The sequence below is a fragment of the Ammospiza caudacuta genome, chromosome 13, assembly GCF_027887145.1.
Source record: "Ammospiza caudacuta isolate bAmmCau1 chromosome 13, bAmmCau1.pri, whole genome shotgun sequence".
Lineage (NCBI taxonomy): Eukaryota > Metazoa > Chordata > Aves > Passeriformes > Passerellidae > Ammospiza > Ammospiza caudacuta.
In genome coordinates, this window is record NC_080605.1 from 3,028,738 (window position 1) to 3,050,820 (window position 22,083).

Consider the following 22,083-nt stretch of genomic DNA (forward strand, 5'->3'; position numbering starts at 1 on the left):
GTGTGACAAGGATTGCGTGCTGGGAAAAGCGGCCACGCCGCACTGTGAGGCGCTGAACTGGCACCCAGAGGGGTGGCGAGGGCTGGAGGCACAGCTGAACCCCGGCAGGCGGCGAGAGCCCGCACAGAGCTGATACCTCGGCGTGCACAGGCAGTGCCCCGGCCGGTGGCGCGGCCCTGGCGGGGTCTGGCAGACGGGGGAACCCCACACACTCCCCATGCCGCGGCAGCAGCCGGTGCCTGGCCATGTGCAATGCTGGATAGTGCAATTCAGCCTGGAGCAGAGGCAAGCACAGCCACGGTGCCCACTCAGGACTGCTGTGCCGAGCTGAGTCGCTCTCCGGCCACGCAGGGCTGCATCGCCGGTCTAGGCAACAGCACGCTGAGCATGCCGCCCCGTTTGTGCAGACAGAGCTCGCAGCAGCTGCTCTGGCACTGCCCCACGCTGCCAGGTTAGCACCCCCGTGACCCCACGCACACCAGGACTGCCTCCTCTTGAGGCCAGGTGGCCTGGCCCCAAAGATAATTCCCAACTCCATGGAGCATGGCCATACCTCCCTTGGGGGAACATACCTAAACCCTCAATCCAGTGTACATCAGGGGGCAGGGCCAGCCCCCAAGCCAGCATCACTACAAGTGTGGCCTTGCCCCTGGCCCTGCCTCCATGGATGAATCTTTGACTTACATCACCAGGAGCTCCTGCAGTTGTCATACCTTTAAGTGGGGCCACTCTTCACATCTCTAGAAGCTTCCATGAAGGGCATTGAGTGATTGGTCAAGGATCAGGGATCCCTCCAACTAAGTTTCATGAAAGGTTGTTCTAGTTGTCAATTGTCTCCCAGTTTCCTCCCCATTGATCCTCTATTGGTGGGTAGTTAAACCCCTCCTTTGGTACAGCCCTGAATAAAAGATACTGCTCCTCTTGTTTGGGGGCTTTTTGGAGTTGTAACCCCTGAGGCTGGGGGCTCTTCATGGCTCCTAATAAAGCTTTACACTAATTACCCTCCAATTTCCTACTCCCTTCCTTCACCTGTGGTCTCTTAGCCGCCCCTGTGCACCCTGAGCATGGGGCAGTGTCCCCTGCAGTCTGCATCGTGGCACCTGGCAGGGCATCACCGTGTTGCTGCTTGGCACACGCTGTGACACACCACAGATGCTTTGCTGCCAACAGCCTTCCCCGACCCTGCCACTGGCACAGCCTCTCGGAGCCTTTCCACATTTCCAAACGCCAATTGCAAGTTTCCAGAGCGTGGGAAGAGCCCTTGCAGGGGGCCCACCAAGCCAAGGGCAGAGGGAAAATCATGCAGGAGTGTTATACCGTGGGGACTGTAGCAAACAAACCTGCCCAAAAAATGGTGCTGACCACATGGCACACCATCACTCAGTGGCCAAGAGCAGGACACCCTCTCACCAAGCCCAGCGGGAAACCAGCAGCTCCTGAGCGTGGGCACTGAAGAGGCAAACGAAAAAATTTACCAGCACCAGCCAAAGCAACACCAACACACCAGCTACCCCACATAGCTCAGCAGAGCCCCACAGCCACCCTGCCAACCACTGCTTCAACTCTACCTGAAGGTGCTGAGGCTCTGGCAACCAGAGTTGCCCCGAGTGGAGTGTGGAGCCTTCTCACACTCCACAGGACACACCTCCTGAGGTGAGGACATGGTGATGGCAATGGCTGCTTCAGCTCTTTTGTTCCAGCCCTTCTACATCAATGTTGTGGATGAAGAAGATTACATGGGTTTCCTTGATATGGATCATGCAGATAAGCTACTGAAGGAGTATCAGCAGAGAGAGTGCCTTGATTTGGAGCAGATGATGTCAGAAAGGTGAGAACAGGTCTGCACTTCATGGTGAAACTGAAGGAATTGTGTGCTTTCCTGTATGCTGGCTGAGAATCTCAATGGCACTCTCACTAGACCTGACTGGTGACAATTGTCTGGAAGCTCCTTTAGGAACCATTGGGGTGCTGTGCAGTGCACCCAGTGCTGCCAAAGCTGCAGCTACTCCAAGGTGCTTTCAGCTCAGCTGTTTCTCAGGGACTGAGCAGTGTTCATGGGCTCCAGGAGGTGCAGTGGATGGTTAATCCCTGAAACAAGATCTGTGCCACATGGCAGGACTTTAGATCATGACATTCCATGCTTTTCCCTTTAAAGGCCTAAAGATTTTCTTCCATGTCAGTGGCATTTTTAGGAGTTTATTTTTTGGGGAATTTTAGCCAGAGAGATGGCTGATGGAAAGACACCTGAAGGTTTACTAAAGGTTGCCTGAAAAACACTTGTTGATCATGGTTCCTATAAATATTTTCTTAGTGAAATATTTAACTAAGGGGTTACAGTGAGGACTTCTGGCCTCTTGTGCCTGGATTGGGGGCAGCATGGGATTTGTTTGTAGCTAAAGCTGCTGTCAACTGCAGAATCTGCATAGAAGACTTTTCAGCAGTGCGGGTCCTGTTGATTTTTGTTGACAATAACAAAATTGTAGAACTTTAATTATGCTTGATTCAAAATTGAAAATACTACCATCATAATTTAAGAAGCACAAAAATGTTTGAGAAGTTATTAGAGGAAGGGGGTTTCACTGGAATACAGCAGATATCTGGTCGATTTCAGTGTGGAAGCTAGTAATTGTAAGTCATCAGAAACCAAAGAACTAGAAGGAAAATGTTCACTTGCAACCTCTAAGAGGAATTTTCTCTTAACAGGTACATCTTTTTCAGTGTATTTAGTATTATTTAAGGTGGGTTTACAGTCCTCATAGTTTTCTCAGCAGGTGAGACTCACAGCATTGCCCATCGGGCAGGGCACAGTGAGCACTGGCCGTGCCCTCAGCCTCAGGAGCTGCACCCAGCACAGCCTGGCAGGGCAGACAGGGCCCTGGGGCCGGCCTCAGGGGCCACCACAAACCCAGCACAGGCTGCAGACACAGCCAGCACTGCTTGGGGTCACCTGCAGTGCCTGCCACCAGTTTGCCCTGCGAGCAGCCCAGTTAAAGCTGGCTGGGGTTTATCTCCAGGCACTGTAAATCACACCTGTGCACATACACAGGGGAAGATTTGGAGTAAAGTGCACAAGGAGCATTTGGACTAAAGTGCACAAGCACAGCCACAGCACTCAGCACTAACAGGAGCAAAAGAGATGGGCTGAGCTAATTTGAAGACTTTGGCTCTCGTAAACCACTGAGCTGTAAAGAGAGGTGTGAGCTGGACTGCATCTGGAGAAATGGAGCCCCTCTCCTTTGGAGACAGGCTGAGAGATCTGGGCTGTTCAGCTGGACAGGAGAAGGCTCTGGGCACACCTCAGAGCCCCTTGCAGGAGCTCCAGGCAGCCTCCAAGGAAAATGGAGAGGGGCATTGGCCAAGGGCATGTAGCAACAGGACAAGGGAGAACAGAATGGCTTCAAACCAACTGAGGTAGGTTTAAATCAGATGCACGGAAGAGATTTCCCCCTCTGAGGGTGCTGAGGCTCTGGCACCCAGAGCTGCCCAGAGCAGCTGTGGCTGCCCCATCCCTGGCAGTGCCCAAGGCCAGCTTGGACAGGAAGGTGTCCCTGCCCATGGCACAGGTGTCGTAAGTACAGTTTGGAGGTTTCTTCCAGTCCAAACCATTCTGTGATCACATCAGCTTTTGAATTGCATCAGATTCTTTGAAATGCTCTTTCTGAAAACTGAGAATTCACATGATCGGAAATTGCAAAACTGCCTCTCTTTGGCAAGAGGTATTGAGTCAGAATTTAAAAAAAAGAAAAAAGAAAAAGGCAGAGCCTAATACCTGCATAAAACCAACACAAGCTCTAAGTTAATGTGAGCAGAAAATCTCTACTCAGCTATTCTGTTCTCTCCTTTTCATATCATGCTTCAATTATGGGTGTGCAATGTATTGAAATAAATCCTCTGGATTTTTCAGAGGCATTAGATAGAGTTACCACCCAAATACCACACTTTAATATTGCTCCCACTTGACAAAAGCTAATCATTAATCTCTTTCTGCTTGTGACTGCATTGCAACACAACTCCAAACAACCCTGAACACGCAGAAATGAGTGACAGGTGCCTCCTGCACCCTGCATGTAAAAGCTGGGGATTTTCTAGTATTGGTGTTTTTGTTAGAAAAATGCTTCTCTGAGAATAGAAATAACTCCACGTTTACTTTGGTGAAAGTACAGCTGCAGGGCTCTGGTTTGGTCCTGGCTAGGCTGTGTTTCCCACCCGCAGATCTCAGTCCCAGAGGCAGTGAATGGGAGCGAGCAGAGCCGAGGTGCCCCGCAGGTGTGTGCGGGGCAGGCTGAGCAAAGCCTCCCCCGGGGCCGCAGCCGGAGGTGCCGCAGCAGCAGGACAGCGCTCCCGGCAATGCCGGGCCGTTTGCAAAGCGCTTGGGGGCCGCGGTGCCCGGGATTGCGGCACTGCCGTGGCAAAGGAGCGCTGGGGAGGCAGCGGGAGCCCCGCGGGCAGGAGGGCTCCCCGCTCCGGGGCCGGGCCCGGCAGTGCCGGCCTGGCTCGCAGCCCGAGCGCTGCCTCGCCTCAGCCGGGTTTGCCTTGCGTAAGGCGGCCCAGGCCCAGCCTATAAAGGCCCGGCCCGCGGGCTGGGGGCCAGTGGCACCATGGCAGCTGCGAGGGACACGGCGCGGCTGGCCTGGATCCTCTGCCTCGGGGCCGCGGCGCTGGTGGCCACAGGTAAACACCGGGGATACGGCCCGGGGCAGCTGCAGGACAGAGGGCACCTGCAGCTGCCTCCGGGGCCAGCCGAGAGCCGGGCACAAACCCTGGGCAGGGATGGGCACAAACCCTGGGTTGATATAGACACAAACCCTGGGTAGGGATGGGCACAACCCTGGGTAGGGATGGGCACAAACCATGGGCAGGGATGGGCACAAACCCTGGGCTGGCATGGGCACAAATGCTGGGCTGCTAGCGACACAAACCCTGGGCAGGGATGGGCACAAACCCTGGGCTGGCATGGGCACAAACGCTGGGCTGATATAGACACAAATCCTGGGCAGGGATGGGCACAAACCCTGGGCAAGGATGGGCACAAACCCTGGGCTGATATAGACACAAATCCTGGTTAGGGATGGGCACAAAGCCTGAGCTGATCTGGACACAATCCCTGGGCTGAGCCAGGTACAAACATTGAGCAGTGATGGGCACAGACCCTGGGCTGAGCAGGGCACACAAATTGAGCTGCAGTAGTAAAAATTTCATTTCAGTTTTTAATCTGCTTTCACTGATTTGTTTTACTTGCCTTCTTTGCAAAATCCCTGTCCCAAAATCTTGCCTGCTGAGTCTGACCAGCCACAGTACCAGATATGTATTTGATGTTGGACCTTACACACGGATTTTGACATGGGTTTTTATCTAACAACCCAGGGTAAACAAAAAAATATTAAGATCTCTATGCCACCCCCAATGCATGTAAGACAGTGCAAATTATATACCTGATGGAGATGGACATACAGGCCAAACAATAGGAAGGCTGAGATATGTCAGCTCTAATGATTTAATAAAGATACAAGTGAAAGTGTGTAAATACATTGAAAATTAAATTTTAAAAATACAATTAAAATTTAAGTGACTAAACACTAGTAAAATTTAATTGAGTAAACACTAGTAATCAAATTAGTAAAATAAAATAGTAAAACATAATAGCATATTAAGATAGTGTACTATTAAAGCTGATGAGAGTTTGTGGAAGTTTATGTACAAAAACTACTTGTCTAAGTGCACTAAAGGTGTACATTTAAGTAGCAAATCTAGCAATTACTTACAACCAGAGCAGTGATGTGATTCTGTGCTGCTGTCCCACAGAACAACCAGAAGCAGAGACCAAATACGGGAGAGTCCGAGGGTACCAATTCCACGTGGACACAGCTGAGAGGACTGTAAATGTCTTTTTGGGACTTCCTTTTGCTAAGCCTCCCGTTGGATCACTGAGGTTTTCTGGACCCCAGCCACCTGAGCCATGGGAAGGTGTCAGAGATGCCACTTCCTACCCACCAATGTAAGGCCATGACCAAACCACTGACCCTGTCATGATGTTAAACTCTGGGCACTTCCAGGACTCTGATGTGCTCACAGGGCCATCCATGAAGACAAATTCCTTGGTGCCCCCTCGTTGCACCTGCAGCTGTCCCAGTGGATGCATTTCTAAAGACACTCTGGGAGCTGCTCTCTGTGCCAGCAGCTGCTCTCTGACAGGCATCAGAGAGAGCTGAGATGGAGCAGCACTTACAGACAATGCTCTGCCTCAGGAGCACTTGGCCAGCCCTTACCAATCACTGGAAACCTTTGGAGCAGGGACAGAAAGGAGCTGAGGAAATGTTGGAACACAATGTTAGCGGGAAACTGCTGAGTCAAGTGCTTAAAAGGGCACATAGGAAATGCACAGCAATGCCACTCTACCTTGTAAATGTCTCACTCCATTGATTTGTCCTACTTCCCTTATTTAGCATCTCAAGGGTAATAACTACCATTGCAATGTAAAAAGCTATTGGAGACTTCAAATAATTCATTTAGATTTCCATATGTATTTCACATACCAATCTAAACGTGTGCTGGAGATCAGTTTCTGCTTGGCACTTTGTTGTGGAAGTACAAAAAAGTTTCTCTTCACAGCTTTCAGGATTTTGTGAATTCTCTTGCCTGTTACCCTGTTACTTTTGCATTTATTCAGGTGTCTACAGGACCAAGAACAAGGACAGAATTTTTCAGACTTGATTACCAACAGAAAAGAGAAAGTTGCTCTGCAAGTGTCTGAGGATTGCTTGTACCTAAATGTCTACACACCTGTTTTGACAGGAGAAAAGGAGAAGCTGCCTGTAAGCAAAATCCTTATAACACCTTCAGCAAAATTATCTGACAGGAAAATTTCAACCTCTGGCATAAGCAGACATGCAGGGGCACTTTTGTAGTGATGAACAACTTACATGCTTTCTCCCAGCAAATACTACCTGGAATTAAAGAGACACAAAATCCTATTTTACAAGTAAAATTGTATTGCCATTTAGCTAAGCAGTGCTTGATTTAATCCAAAGGATCAGTCCAAAGTCACAGGGCACTGACACAGTGTAAACATTTAACAAAAGCAGTGCCATTTTGTAGCCCTGCAGGCCTCAGATTTGAAAGATTTCTGCAATTTGTGAAATGTATTCTGACAGAATAGGAGTGAAATAGCAGATAGTGTTGTATCATGGGCTACATTTAGTCTGTCTCACTGGGGGCTCTTACCTGAGCTGGGTTGATCCTCTGTTTCTTTTTCCAGGTCCTAGTATGGATCCATGGAGGTGGATTAGTTTTTGGAGCAGCTTCATCATATGATGGCTCAGTATTTGCAGCATTTGACAACGTGGTGGTTGTAACAATTCAGTACAGACTCGGTATTGCTGGATATTTTAGGTGAGTTGGATGATCTCAGTTTTTCCTAAGTGATTTCCAAAAGGATGTGTGCAAAGCCTTTGTAAAGAGAAGTGCAGAAGACTTGCTTATGCAAAGAAACATTTCTGAACTGCACCTGCAGCACTGGGGACAATTTCCAGTGCCAAGGCAGATTCCAGGTCTGTTCTTGTGGGGCTGCTGCTCCAATCTCAGGGATGCCCGAGCCATCCATTCGTCAGTCTTGGAGGGAAGTTCTGTGTAGACAATGGCAGATGATTTCTCACACCACAGACTGTGTTTTCCTCTGCCTCTTGGCTTGCATTGAGCACTTGAACAAATCTGTTCTGTCCCTGCAGCACTGGTGATGAGCATGCCCGGGGTAACTGGGGATATTTAGACCAAGTGGCGGCTCTTCACTGGATTCAGGAAAATATCATGCATTTTGGAGGAGATCCGGGATCAGTCACTATCTTTGGAGAATCTGCAGGAGGAATCAGTGTTTCTGCTCTTGTAAGTTCCCAGTAATCAGGAATTGTAATTACTTGGGGGAAAACCCCTCCATCCATTTTCAGTATCTGCATGGGAAGTCAGTGAGAGAAAAGGGACGGGGTTACGATGACACATCACCTGTGTCTTTGATCACACAACAAGGCAAAACAACACACATTTTGAATGACAATAATTTGTCCTTTTCATACTCAAATGTTGTGGTTAAGAAACAGAATGTTATTACTCATCTGTTGAATGAAATTTTCGATTTGGGTTTTTTTCCCAATATAACAGCTGTCAAAGTCTAATCTAATGAGAAAAGTCCTTTAGGAGGAGTTGTGGACTCTTGCCCAATTTCTGTTTGCTTTGACAGCCACTTGTGCCAAGTGATTGAGGTGAATAGTTCTGGAAGCTGGTGCAGCCCTGCAGTTTGTGACCCTGTGATTGTGTAAAATCTTTACCCCAACACGGAGCACATTGGCTGTGATTCTCTCCTTCTCCAGTCGCTCCCACTGTGGTACAGCTCACACAGCCCAGCCAGGCTTCCTTGTACCTGGCATGCACATCCCTGCTTCCCGTGGCCAAAAGCTCTTTCCTGCCCTTCTGCAGCACAGCCAGCCTGCCTTGGGCACATCCCATCTGTACCTGCCCTGCAGGGTGCTACTGGGAGGCCCTGGGAGCAAAGGGCAGGGGAGGGAAAGGCCCTGAGCTCCCCATCCCTGCCAGCGCTGCCAAAGCACTTTGCACAGCTGGGCTGTGGCCAGAGGCTGCACAGGGACACTCTTAGCACATGGGCTTTCAAAATGCCCCCAATGGCCACTGCTGATACTGAAACCCAAAATCCCAGGGGAGAACACACTGCTTGTCATGCTTGTCCTTGCTTTCTCACAGGTCTTATCTCCCCTGGCCAAGGGCTTGTTCCACAAGGCCATTTCAGAGAGTGGCACTGCAGGCCTGGACTTGTTCACTGACCAGCCTAAGGAGGATGCACAGGTGGGTACTTGTGGTAATTTTAATTCCTTTTTGCAGGTATATCTTAAACTGTTCAGTCCAAAATATCAAATCACATGAATTCACATTTCTTGTGGGTGAAGGCAGTGATTAAAGGCAGTATTTCTGTGTGCAAATAGTACATGTTTAATGATGCGTTGCTTATCAAACACCTAAATATCCACAAAGAGAGAAAAACGTAAAGTCAAGGAATATTGTAACATGTAGGGTCTTTAAGAAAACTCAACATATACTGTTTGGCAGAAAAACAGTATCAGACTCTGAATACTCTTCTCTTCCCCTCCTGTTTGATGCCTGTAGTGTACAAATAAACAAGACTTTATTCAGGTATTTTTTACTTTGAGAACTACAGCTTCATCCTTTCTTTTCTCTTCAAGTGCAAGAAACAATTTCCAGAACCTGGAAGCTGGCACATCAAAGAGACAGCTGTCTCTAATGGCAGCTCTTGCTCCAGCCAAAAAGACATCACCAAGAGTGGTAGAATGTGCTCTCTGTTGCCCTGCAGATGGTTTATTCTCTAACTCCTTTATGTCACCCAGCCTTCTCAGCCCAGCCTGTTATTTACCAGCATTGTCTCAGAATATTTCTGTATCAAAAAAAACTGGAGGCAGAGCTTTTCCCCTCCTGCCCAGCCCGTGGTGTGAAGGATTGTGAGGGCTTCCAGTGCCCTCCCTCAGGAGCTGGGACAAGCCAGGCTCCAGCATCCTTTGTGCTTTGGCTGCTCCTGCTGCACTCGGTGTCTCGTAGAGCCAGACAGAGGAAATGTGTCCAAAACTGTTTGTTCTCACTGCTTGCAGAAAATTGCTGCTGTCTCTGGCTGTGAAAAATCCAGTTCAGCTGCAATGGTTGAATGCTTGAGAGGAAAAACAGAAGAAGAACTACTACAGATAACACTGAAAATGGTAGGTGAAATAATTCTTCTTGCAATTAAGTGACACCTCAGACTTTTTCATCCCAAAGAATACTCTTTGTGGGATGTAAAATTAGGAGAACCTGAAGTGGATGTAAAATCTGGCGTTCTTGACTTTTTCAGGACATGACAGCACTGCAGATCTGCAATGAGACCTCGCCTGAGAAGTGCAAACAGGTTCCTGCCCTTCAGTCTGCATGCACTTGGAGCTACCTGTGCCTTGCCGTCATGATCAACTAGGGCAAGGAAAAGAAACAGCACAGATGATTCAGGAGAACCTGAAAATCAAATCATATGTTATATCCTACTTACAAGTACTTATCAACATACTTATGTGCCTCTGAAACTTCAATACAGATGTGGTTTTTCCCCCACTGTTCCACACATCCATGGCCATAATTAACTAAGGAAAGATATTAATTCAGTATAATGACTTCTACTTCACAAACATTAGAAATATAATGTTAATCTTCAGAGAACCTCCTGCCTAGTGCAGAACAGCTGTCAGAGAAAATGTTAAGATGGCTTGGTTACCATTATGTTTTGTATTTTCATTTGGCTTCTCTTTGGAACTGCTGTTAAAATCTGAACATCTTTAGGAACTAAAATGAATGCACTAATGAAGCTTTCTTTTTTCCCTTTCTGTTCAGGATTTCTTTTTCATCAGTGCATGTGTAGATGGTGTATTTTTTCCAAAGAGTCCCATGGAATTACTCTCTGAAAAATCAATCAATGCTGTCCCATACATCATAGGAGTAAATAACTGTGAATTTGGATATGTACTTCCTATGGTAAGATGTTAAAATGCTGATATTTAAGCATCATTTTGTAAATAGAGGCTGTTTTAGTAAGTACAATTATCTGTTTCACACAGATGATGAAATATCCTCCTTTTGTGGATGGTCTGGATAAAGATGTTGCACGTCAAATTTTACAGAGCAACTTAGCACTACTCATTAAGGTAAGAGAGCAGTTTCAGAATAACCCAGGGCTGCTGCTTGGCTGGTCTGCCTGGTTTTACTCCTGGAGGGACACATTTCTCACGGAAATGCCATTGTGCTGGAGAGCTCCCTGAATTGGGGCAGAAACAGGCACACAGGTGCTGCACTCCTGTTACCTCCAGTCACTGGAAATACTCTCTGCATTCCCAGCCTAAATGCCCCTCTTCTTCAAAAGGAGTTCTGTGAGAATCCAGGAGTGATGCAGGTACCTAAACAAGGTCGCTTGGACATTGTAGATCCCCCCAGGTCATGCAAGACATGCAGAGCAGCAGCAGGTCTGGCAGGAGACCTATGGGACACAACCTCCTAAAGCAGTAGCTGGGCACTGAAAGGAAAGCCCGATAGGTTTGGGGTGCACTGACACATTCCTTCAGGTCTCTCAAGGTTCTGCTTCCCTGTAATTTACAAATCTCTTGGCTTTGTGGTGCCTTTGTGCTCTCCTGAAGCTACTCCATAGAAAAGTACAGATTATGAGGTAAGAATTAAGGACTCTAGAAGCAGGGCCAGTACTTGCAAGGATCAATCAATGACACAAACATTCACCATGAACTTGGAAATGCAGAGCCCAGGCTTGTTCTGAAAAGCAGAAATATAGTCAGTGACAACAATCAATGGATTTGATGAAATCCAGCAGGATTTCTGTGCTCTTGTGAAGGTGTTTGCACAGAAGAGAGAAGAGTCAGCATCACTGACTGCTGCTTATCTAAAGGTGGTTGATCCTTTGATCTTGCATCCCTCTTGTCCCCAAGATCACCTGTACCCACAGCTGTGTAACTCCGCTCTGAGCTCTGAGCCACACTCTGACACAGCTGGGGATTTTCTCTGAAAGCTCTTGGTGAGGATTAGCCAGGGATGTGCAGAGGCCACACTCACCCACTGCTGTTGCTCCTTACAATATTCATCATCATTATAATACTTTTCATTGCTGTTTCAGGGCGTTACATCTGAAGTTGTTGACAGAGTGTACAAGGAGTACATGGGGGATGCAGAAAGCCCTGCCCAGGTCCGAGATGGCCTCCTGGATGCAATGGGAGATGTCTACTTTGTCATCTCATCTGTGGAAGTGGCCAGATCCCACAGAGGTACCCAGCAGCTTCAGAACAGATGTTCAATTCTGTCTGGGTGTGGTGTGGACAGTGTGCAGCACTTTTCACTATCCAGAGAACTGGTAGTGGTTTTATTTAACCAAAACAGTTATTCATTAAAGTTTATCATTTCTGGAGCAGTATTTCCAGCTCTCAAACCAGCACTTTTCTGTGTCCTCTAGATGCTGGCAACCCAGTCTACTTTTATGAATTCCAACATCGGCCAAGTTCCGTAGAAGGTTTTCTACCAGAGTTTGTAAAAGCAGATCATGGAGCTGAGATTGCCTTTGTTTTTGGAAAGCCATTCTTAGCTGGTGATGTACCCATATTTCCTCCATCTTCCTTTTAGACCCTCATTACTTCTCATTTCAATTACTGCATGGCTTTAGAATAGAATTTCTCTCTTTATAAGCATTACAAACCTTATGTCTATTATTAGCATTCCTTATATATCATGAGCCTCATTATGAGCATAAGCATCTTCTGTCTTCACTAGCAGATACTTTGCAATACATCATTCATCTGCAGGTCTCTGCTTGAAAAACCTCCAACAGCTCATGGCAACCAGGAGAGGTGTTGCAATGATACAGCTGATACTCATTAGTTACTTTCTAATGTGGCCATTTCCTCTCTCCCTTTGCAGGAGGTGCTACAAAAGAAGAAAATGAACTTAGCAGAACTGTGATGAGATACTGGACCAACTTTGCTAAAAATGGGTGAGAATCACAAAGCTAATTACAGCTCAAGTTCAGTCTGTGCTGCCCAGAACGTACTTACCTGCCTGAAGCAGTACTTATATGGTGCTTTCCAAAATTTGACAGAATTTAAGAGAAATATTGAAGCAATTTATCTTCTTAAAGGTCTTTTTAAAGAACCTGCAGACATGAGGAAGAAAAAAATCTAAGGGCAGTTACTCCCTCAGCAATGGAGTTTTAGATTTAAATGAATGGCACCTTTTACACTTTTGCTGTTCCACTGATGAGCATTTTCATAAAATACTGTCCATTTATTCAGGTACCAGAATCACATCAGCTGGGCTCACCTGCTGGTTTTCTGAAATGCTCTGAACCTGAGCAGTCAGACAGCAATGGATTGGCAAATGGAGAGCTAACTTTTCCTTCTGTTATTTCCAGAAATCCCAACGGGGAGGGCTTGGTCCATTGGCCTCAGTATGACCTGGAGGAAAAATACCTGGCAATAGACCTGGAGCAAAAGGCAGCAGAGAAACTGAAAGAACACAGAGTGGAGTTTTGGGCACAGCTCATGAAACAAAGTCAGACTGGAAGGAGAAAACACACAGATTTATAAGATCTGTGGGGGGCACAGTTTGCTTTTAAAACCCAAAGGAAAGTCAAAGAAAATGAGTTTTTCAGCATACAGAGTAATAATCACCTTCTAACTCACTGTTGTGTAATCTGCTGGCCTAATCACAGTGAAGGGAGAGCAACAAGGGGCATTCAGAATGTTTGTCAGACTGAAAATCACTATTTAATGAAGCAACCAGAAAAAAACCCCCACAATCTGTCTGAGTCCAGACAGACCATGGTACCTACTCATTGCATATCAAAAGTGAATACTGAGGTGGGAATGGGCAAATGAACTGAAATCTGTAAGAAATTATATATATAGAATATGCTGTAAATGTCAGACGATTTTATATGCTTATTCCCTTCTTCTTTCAGAAGGGCATGGTCAGTTGTCCTTCCTAGAGACACTTTCTGCTTTCTTTAACTGGAAATAGCTTGTAGGCAGCAGAGCATCCATCAAACAAAGTCTGTGAGGTGAGCTTGACATCTCACAAAAGAGGACAGAAAATCTCTACCTGTTCTATTGCTTTGTGAATTGTTCTAAATAAATGGTGCTTTGATTTTTGGAACTTCCTTTTCTTTCACTTAACTGATGGAGGCTCATTCCGAGAGGTCAAGGCACACGCAAGAAGCCACAAACGTGCCCAGGTTCTTTCTTCCACCCAAATGGTTTCAGGTATGAATCTTTGCAGGTGTCTGTGCAGGACCTGAGGCTTAAGGCTCTTCCACAGCCTCTTCTGGGCTGTGACTGTGCGTCCTTCACCCCTTCCTGGCAAATGCCCGGTGCAGGGGCTGCAGGAGGACGCAGTGCTGGCAGGACAGACGCCCACAGAGGCAGAGGGGGAGCAAAGGCTGGTGGTGCTCCCTGCACGTTGTTGGCTCAGCAGCACCAGAGAGGAGATCTGCTGACATGCAGAGTGTGCACCCCCAGCTGGGGAAGGGCTCAGGGCACACCGGGAGGGAAGTGGCTTTTTTGCCAACTTACATGGCAAGCAGGACACAAAGGGACAATGTGGGAATCCAGGAAGCCAGGAGAGCTCTCCTCATGGCCACAAACAAACAAACAGCCCTACTCCAACTCCCCCTTGCGCGGGTGCCCAGCTCCCACATCCCACAGCACCTGGGGGCTCTCACAGGGACAGCCCAAGTTCCTGCTGCAGCTGGTGACCCTTTGTAGGTGTCTTCTTCTTCCTCCTCTCCCCTGGCTTCACTTGCTTTTGCACACCTGTGGATCTCAAGCAGTGTCATCTGCACTACCTGGCGACTCCCTTTTCTGCATTTTCCATAACTTGTGAAATACTCCAATTGTGGCAATCAGTAACAGCTAATTGCAGCAACCATGCTGCCAGTTGTGTCACTATTTCTTACCCCTTCACTTGTTTGCTCTGGCACAGCCTTTATGTCCATTAGTGGTGTGTTTGTTGAATCAATGTGACTGTCCCTGCACATTCACAAAAATCATTATCCTAACAAGACAGAAGAAATCCTGTGTCTTTGGGAATGCAGAGCCACCAGTACAACTCCTGGGTAGAATTAGGCACACATGATTACAAAGAAGTTTCTGACTGTGTGAGAGGAAGTGTTCTGTCCATCTGTGGATTTAAACCCCAAATATAAAGACTGGTACACACGGTCAAACCGCTGAGAAAGGAATAACACCACGGCCACAGTGAATAGGCCACATTTAAACAGCAGATCCTTACCTTATGTCCCAAACCTCATTTTATGTCATAGCTTTAGTATTCATGGTCACTTGGTTCAGATTCCTAGCTGCACCAATAGTTGAATAAATTCTCAGCAGTATATTTACTGATACTATTCAGGAAGAACTGCTCCTGTTCTGTTTTTCACATTCTGTCAAGAAAACCTTAACGTTTTTTTTTTCTATATTTATTAATTATCCATAATTACTATACTTGCCTTTCCAAGGTTGTCAATACGTTTTTTCTATCCCAGTCCTGCTTCTCAGATCATCTTGTTGTTAAGTGTGAAATATGCTAATTTTTATTAAGATAGCATGTTCTTTGCTGTCTGATCTTTGTAAATTGCAAACCTGATCAACAAGGAGGCAGATTTAATCTGTGAAAGAGAGCAGCCAACAAGCTCTAAGTGATGTCCATCTGTTAGAAACACAAATTCCTGGTCAGCAGCATTGCCTTGTTAAGGTTTGGGGCTGGACATGTTCCGATGATCTCAGCCCCATGGGAGGTTAATAGAGATCAGAAGGATTTCTACTGATACACGAGAAATGCAGAATTCAGCAGCCACGAGGACAAGGAACAAAGGAAGGCCACTCAGTAACTGTGTGGAATCAGCTCTGAGCGGGTAAAGGGGAATTTCTGCTAACTCTGGTTCCAAGGAACAGCTATGGTGGAAGCCATGTTGTGGCAGTTTTCTGTTCCCCTTGGGATGCCCTTTGCAGCTGCAGTGTGCCTGGAGCTCTGGGCTTTGTGGTTTCAAAAGCCTAACCCTAGGCAGCAAAGAGTGCTTTAGGCTAAGACTGGTTCCGTGGAAAAAGCTGTGGTGGAAGCCGTGTTGTGGCAATTTTGCAGGGGCAGGTCAGGAGCTCCAGCTCCTGGAGCGGCCCACAGGAAAGCAGCGAGCCAAAGGCCGAGAAAGGGAGAGCGTGGCAGGGATTAATAGGAGATGCGAAACACTTATTAACCAATAGAAGGGAGAATACTAATTAATAGGGGAACTACGTACCTCGTAACCAATGCACATTAATGTCTTTGTTTGCTAAAAGCTGTAAAGAGTGGAAAGTTTGGCCGTTCGGGCCGCTCGCTTCGTGGATTTGCCACCCAGTGCCTTTCAGCGCAGCAGTGTGGGTGAATCGGTGCTGGGACTCCGGCAGGGAAGGGCCGGTCCGGGGCCTGCCCCGTGTCCCCCGGCCGGAGCTGCCGTGAGGGGAACACCCGGCCCGCGGGCGCGCGCACGGCGGGTCGGGCGGGCACGCGCACGGCGGCGGGGCCATGGCGGGCGGGCCGCCCGTGCTGCTGGGGCTGCGCGACGCCGCCATAGCGGGGCCGGGCCCGGCCGGGCCGCTCCCGGCGTGGGCCACCAACAAGTTGGGCGGCACCGCGGTAGGGCCGGGGTGGGGCTGGGCTGGGCTGGGCCGGCGGGGCCCGGCCGGGGCGCGGGGGTCGCGGCCGCCCCGGCCGGGCCTGAGCGGAGGTGTCGGTGTTGCAGGACTGGGTGCCGGCCGTGCGGGCGGGCCCGCCGCGGTGCGCGCGGTGCGGGCGCGCGCTGCTGCTGCTGGTGCAGGTGTACTGCCCGCTGGAGCGCGGCCCCGCGCACCGCGCGCTCCACGTGTTCGCCTGCGCCGCGCCGCGCTGCTGGGGAGCCGCCCGCAGGTGAGCGCCGGCCGCTTATCGGCGCTGTCATTGCTGGTATCATTGCCGGTATTGTGGTTGTTACTGTTGTTATGTTATTATTGCTGTTATTGTGGTTGTTGTTCCTGCCGCTGGTCAGTTGTCCCCCTCACCCTGTGTTTCTCTTTGCCCGGCACATGGAAGCTGGAAGGTGCTGCGCTCCCAGTACTCGCAGGTCCAGGATAAGCAAAGCCGAGCTCTCAGCGTCACACAGGTACAGCTCAGCCCTGCCTGCCCGGGGGGACGCTCTGCACACCCTGCATCGCCTTGTTTCAATAACCGGGACCTTCCTCCAGAAGCTGCTCTCTGTGATGGTTTTCAGCCACGTCCTGGCTTGTGTGGAGAAGTCGTGGGCACTGAGTTTTTGTCACTGCACTACAGTGTTTACTAGTTAAAGAGTGTTTAAGCTACTGTTTGTGATCTATGCCAGGCTGGTTTTAAAGGGGACATTGCAGTCCAGCTGTATGGCCAAAAGTGATACTTTATACTCTAGTTAGTTCAGCTGTCTAAACTTTATTTTCCCACTTCAAGTGGATTGGGCTATACTGTTTCGGTTTGGATTTTTAACCTGTTTTCTTTGTATTCTCTTTTAAATTGACCTCTTTAAATTTAACATGAGGTTTTGAATTAATGTGACTCAATAATTATTAATATGCTTGTGAGGAAAAACTGCATATTGGCTAAAGCAGGTTGGAAGAGTATAGTGGCACCAAACTAGTGGCGGTGGGCAGGGAGGGTTTATTCAGGTGGTATATTTGCAATGTGGAATCTTGGCCTGTGGTAAATGGGCTTTTACTCTGGTAAAATGATGGTGGTGTTATTGTTATTTCTTTCTGTGCTCTGCCCTTTGGGTGCAGAATTCCTGTTGGGTGCAGGAGCTGCTTTAGCAGCAACTGCCCCTCAGCTGGCAGGGGCTGTGCCACAGCCAGGGCATGGCAGCAGGAGTAGCAGGGCCACTCAGAGGCTGCTGAATTCTTGCTCAGATTCTCCAGCATGAGGTGGTTTTGCCATAACTGCTGGTGTGGGGTGTAAACGTGGTGTGTTGGGAAGTACCATGGTGAGGAGAGTAGGTGCAATAGCACTGAGCATTAGGTTAAGGTCTCAGTTCTCCATCTGTGAGAAGCTGAATTTGAAGTGCATCAGGGTGGCAGACCTTGGCAATGTTTTCTTCCCCCCTTTTTTTTTTTATTCTCAGAAACAAGAATCGACCTTTGCTGCAAAGGATTGGTGTGAGGATGCAGATGACTGGGGAGCCTGTGATGGAGCAGAGGCTCCTGCATGTGCCTCCCTGGAGCTGCTTGGCCTAAAGGAAGCTGTGAGCAGCGAGGTGGAGTGTGCATCCCAGCTCCAGCAGCTCCACCTGTCTGAGCCTGCCCATGGCCCACGTGCCCAGCAGACACCTCCTGCAGCCAGTGAGGACGTGGTGATGGCAATGGCTGCTTCAGCTCCTGTGTTCCAGCCCTTCTACATCAATGTTGTGGATGAGGAAGATTACATGGGTTTCCTTGATATGGATCATGCAGATAAGCTACTGAAGGAGTATCAGCAGAGAGAGTGCCTTGATTTGGAGCAGATGATGTCAGAAAGGTGAGAACAGGTCTGCACTTCATGGTGAAACTGAAGGAATTGTGTGCTTTCCTGTATGCTGGCTGAGAATCTCAATGGCACTCTCACTAAGCCTGACTGGTGACAATTGTCTGGAAGCTCCTTTAGGAACCATTGGGGTGCTGTGCAGTGCACCCAGTGCTGCCAAAGCTGCAGCTACTCCAAGGTGCTTTCAGCTCAGCTGTTTCTCAGGGACTGAGCAGTGTTCATGGGCTCCAGGAGGTGCAGTGGATGGTTAATCTCTGAAACAAGACCTGTGCCACATGGCAGGACTTTAGATCATGACATTCCATGCTTTTTCCTTTAAAGGCCTAAAGATTTTCTTCCATTTCAGTTGCATTTTTAGGAGTTTAATTTTTTTGGGATTTTGTCTAGAAAGATGGCTGATGGAAAGACACCTGAAGGTTTACTAAAGGTTGCCTGAAAGCAGTTGCTGAGCATGGTTCCTGTAAATATTTTCTTAGTAAAATATTTAACTAAGGGGTTACAGTGAGGACTTCTGGCCTCTTGTGCCTGGATTGGGGGCAGCATGGGATTTGTTTGTAGCTAAAGCTGCTGTCAACTGCAGAATCTGCATAGAAGACTTCTCAGCAGTGCGGGTCCTGTTGATTTTTGTTGACCACTACAAAATTGTTGAACTTTAATTATGCTTGATTCAAAATTGAAAGTAATACCATCATAATCGAAGAAGCACAAAAATGTTTGAGAAGTTATTAGAGGATGGGTTTTTGATGGAATACAGCAGATATCTGGTGGATTTGAGTCCCGTGTGATATTTGAAAACACTGTTAGTAATTGTAAGTCACCAGAAACCAAAGAACTAGAAGCAAAATGCTCACTTGCAACATCTAACAGGAATTTTCTCTTAACAGGTATATCTTTTTTCAGTGTATTTAGTATAATTTAATGTGAGTTTATAGTAACCATTTCCTATTTAAAACATGTCATATTGAAAACCTTACTGGACAGTTTGTTTCTTGTTTTCATACAGTTTTGCAGGTGCAGATGGTAATGAAAAATATGAGAAGAGTGAAGTCAAAAACTGGGACCACACATTCCATAAATTCATGAAAAGAATATCTCTATGTCCTGAACAGATTTTAAGGTACGTTGATAATCTGGCTGTAACAGAGAGATACAAATCATTGGCATGGATGGTTGGTACATCAAAATAAATTCTTTATTTGGAAATAGGTGTATGTTTTAATTCCTTAATTAAAAAAAAGCTGCCGTGGAGGCTGTTGCCAGGTCTCTGGTCTGCCTTCAGTCCCTGGTTGGGCTTTGTTCATACAAAGTTTAAGTAGATGAAAAGCCCAGCATCAGGATCAGGGACCACGGCTCTGGCTGTGGGAGGCTTTAGGCATCAGACCTGATGAGGAGAGACCCTGAGTGTCTTTGGAGCCTCACTGAAATCCAGGCACAGAGGTTTCCATGAGGCAGTATTGGGGTGGAAGTGTAACACAGTGCTGTGCTGTTGTGATACATTTCCAAGGCTATCTGCTCCTCTGAAATTTTGTTATCTGTTTGGAATTTCTAATGTCTGTCCTGCAGGGAATTTCTTGTTTTAAAGCCCTGGAGCTGCAGCTCATTGTGGACTCCCCTCAGCACCTAGCACTCTTCAGGTCTTGTACATCTGCTGCTTTTCCTAGAGCAGAAGCAGGTGTAACCTCAGAGCAGAGTAGCTGCTCTTCCTGAGAGAGGAGTTAATTCTGGATGGGATATAGTGAAGAGTAAATCATAAATCATTCATAGTACCAGAAAATACAGCTTTTCGTGGATCACACCAGCTGCTCCAGGGAGTCCAGTGCTGCCTGTCTGGTCAGGCTTCTCAGTTGAGTGACAGGGCTTTTGTTCACCAGCTTTCCAGTACCAGGTGGAACTAACTGGGCCCTTTTTGATGAGGAGCTAAAAGTCTGAGTGGCTGCTTAGACAGAAATGAAAAATGAGAAACTTTCATTCATTGTCAAAGATTATACAGGAGATTTTCTAATGCAGAGTGCAAGTAGCATTTTCAGACAGCTTTTCACTGGGTCTGTCTCTTTGCATTATTGTGCTCTTTGAATTTGCCATTCCTCTAAAACACCAGCTCTGCTGGTCCCTGGGCTGTCCCTGGTTACAATCTTTCCACAGGCTCCCTTTGCCCTCCCTGGGCACTGTCAGTGACTCCCATTTCCCCTGCCTGCAGAGCACAGCATCTCCTGCTTGGCATTCAGTGGAAACCATCCTTGGTCTTTGTTTCCTGCTAGCTGTGAAGCTCTGATAGCTCTTACAAATTAACCATCACTTCTGAGCCATAGCTGCAATGGTTTTGAGACCAATTTGGTGTTAAATCTTGTTGAATTTTATATTTTATTGCTGCTGTTTAGGATTCCATTTTTCAGGGAAGTGTAGTTTGCTTAATGAAATTATTCTGGTACAGCATATTTTGGAGGTGTACATTCAAAGCATTTATCCACCTCTTTCCTTAAGATTTTCCAAGTGTTAACCTACCAAATATTTGCCTCACCCTGTCTTTATTTTTTGGTTCATGACTGCTTTGAAGCTTCTGGCTCACCACCATGTTTTTGCTTGAAGCAGGTTCAGAGATTTCCTATCAAATTTAGATATTTAAAAAATGATAATTTTCTCCTCCCTGTCTTCTCTCAGATACTCTTGGGGTGGCCAGCCTTTATTCATCACGTGTCCTCCAGCCAACCTGGAGCAGGGTATTCCAGCCTGCAGTGCCTGTGGGAGCAGCAGAGTGTTTGAGTTCCAGCTGATGCCCACGCTGGTCAGCATGCTCCAGAGTGACTCAGGTGCTTGCCTTGGCTGAATCAATGTTTCCAGCAGTCTCCTTTTTGGGAAGGTGCAGTGAACTGCAATTTGGGTTGTTTCCAGCTACCCACACGTGCTTAACCACAGTTCAGAGAATCTGCTGTCTCCATTTCAGTGAGCAAAGAGACAACTCTTCTACATGGAGACTAATTACAGCTTGAGTTGCTCACTAGTGAACTTTACTAACTGCAGTAGGGATAATTCCATGGCCATGGGAGTATCTGTCTTTATTGCCTCTTAAAGGAGGCCTTGAAAGATAATAAATGCTGTGAGATAAGATTGCAGACATTTAAAAATCCCTTTGAAAATTCTGATTTGGCTGCCTTTAAAATGTTTAACATTAGAAAAATGCTGTTCACATAGGAGACTGAATTAATTTGTGCAAAGACTGAAGTCTAGTGGTAAGCACTAGCCCCTGATTATTACTTTTCATACCCTTATGTACCTCTGTTGCTTTGTTTTTAGATCTGTCAGTGGAATTTGGAACTGTTATAGTTTATACATGTGAGAGAAGCTGTTGGCCAACAGATCATCAAACCCCTCTTGAAGAATTTATTTTTGTACAAGAAGACCCGGATCAGAGATTATTTAAATAAATTGTATTTCTCTGCATAGATCAAAAGTCTGTTGGGGTGTTTTTGTTTCTTTTACTACAAGTGTAATTGCATAACAGAATTTCCCTCAGATGTGATGAAAAATTAAATTCCAAGAATAACTGATTGAAGGATATAAGCATGCCTTAAAATGTGGTGGCAAAATTTGCACACTTTGGTTACCCATGGAAATTGAAGTGTAGAGATTGTTTACAGTTCTAGTTACTCTTAGCATTTGGGAAAGAAGTAAAGGAGAAAACCCTTCTCACATACTATTAGTGTCCATCAGCCACACAGAATCAGTTTTTAGAAACTCTTTGCAGTGAGAACTTAATGCCAGCCTGATTTTAAAAAGCAATTCTGCGTTAATTTGACCACGGATTGGAAATTCGGTGGATGAAGGGCCTTGCTGTCCCTGCAGCTGTCCAACATGAAACTTTTCTGTGTCTCTCCGGTGAAGGAAAGGCTCCATTTGTGTGCTGAAATGAGCTGTGCAGTGCCATGGGTCTGTGTGGGGAGAAGGTGCAGG

The 22,083-nt window shown here is 47.1% G+C and overlaps 2 protein-coding genes and 1 long non-coding RNA gene across 3 annotated transcripts; 2 read left to right on the top strand and 1 right to left on the bottom strand.

Annotated features, from left to right (window-relative positions):
- The first annotated feature begins 4,595 nt into the window (after positions 1-4,595).
- On the top strand, positions 4,596-13,740 carry LOC131563437 (fatty acyl-CoA hydrolase precursor, medium chain-like). The gene is made up of 14 exons (XM_058813492.1): positions 4,596-4,671; positions 5,803-5,995; positions 6,668-6,812; positions 7,256-7,389; positions 7,725-7,878; positions 8,749-8,850; positions 9,666-9,770; positions 9,902-9,955; positions 10,429-10,569; positions 10,653-10,739; positions 11,714-11,861; positions 12,047-12,178; positions 12,508-12,580; positions 12,998-13,740. Exons 1-14 carry the CDS (start codon positions 4,599-4,601, stop codon positions 13,170-13,172), a joined length of 1,716 nt encoding a protein of 571 aa, XP_058669475.1. The 5' UTR covers positions 4,596-4,598; the 3' UTR covers positions 13,173-13,740.
- LOC131563438 (uncharacterized) lies at positions 9,011-12,998 on the bottom strand. The gene is made up of 3 exons (XR_009275298.1): positions 12,907-12,998; positions 12,642-12,739; positions 9,011-12,513 (listed from the first exon to the last, which is right to left on the bottom strand). It is a non-coding gene; the product is annotated as an uncharacterized LOC131563438 (long non-coding RNA).
- Positions 13,741-16,143: 2,403 nt separating the features above from the next.
- PDCD2L (programmed cell death 2 like) lies at positions 16,144-21,583 on the top strand. The gene is made up of 7 exons (XM_058813732.1): positions 16,144-16,254; positions 16,361-16,524; positions 16,687-16,756; positions 17,738-18,129; positions 19,139-19,252; positions 20,794-20,942; positions 21,427-21,583. Exons 1-7 carry the CDS (start codon positions 16,144-16,146, stop codon positions 21,555-21,557), a joined length of 1,131 nt encoding a protein of 376 aa, XP_058669715.1. The 3' UTR covers positions 21,558-21,583.
- Positions 21,584-22,083: the final 500 nt, after the last annotated feature.

Excerpts from the sequence above, each read along its gene's own strand:
- LOC131563437 (XM_058813492.1), top strand. The coding sequence starts at position 4,599 with ATGGCAGCTGCGAGGGACACGGCGCGGCTGGCCTGGATCCTCTGCCTC. Across the intron at positions 5,996-6,667 it reads GCCACTTCCTACCCACCAAT|GTGTCTACAGGACCAAGAAC; the intron begins GTAAGGCCATGA and ends GCATTTATTCAG. Across the intron at positions 11,862-12,046 it reads AGTGGCCAGATCCCACAGAG|ATGCTGGCAACCCAGTCTAC; the intron begins GTACCCAGCAGC and ends TGTGTCCTCTAG.
- PDCD2L (XM_058813732.1), top strand. The coding sequence starts at position 16,144 with ATGGCGGGCGGGCCGCCCGTGCTGCTGGGGCTGCGCGACGCCGCCATA. Across the intron at positions 18,130-19,138 it reads GAGCAGATGATGTCAGAAAG|TTTTGCAGGTGCAGATGGTA; the intron begins GTGAGAACAGGT and ends GTTTTCATACAG. Across the intron at positions 20,943-21,426 it reads CATGCTCCAGAGTGACTCAG|ATCTGTCAGTGGAATTTGGA; the intron begins GTGCTTGCCTTG and ends CTTTGTTTTTAG.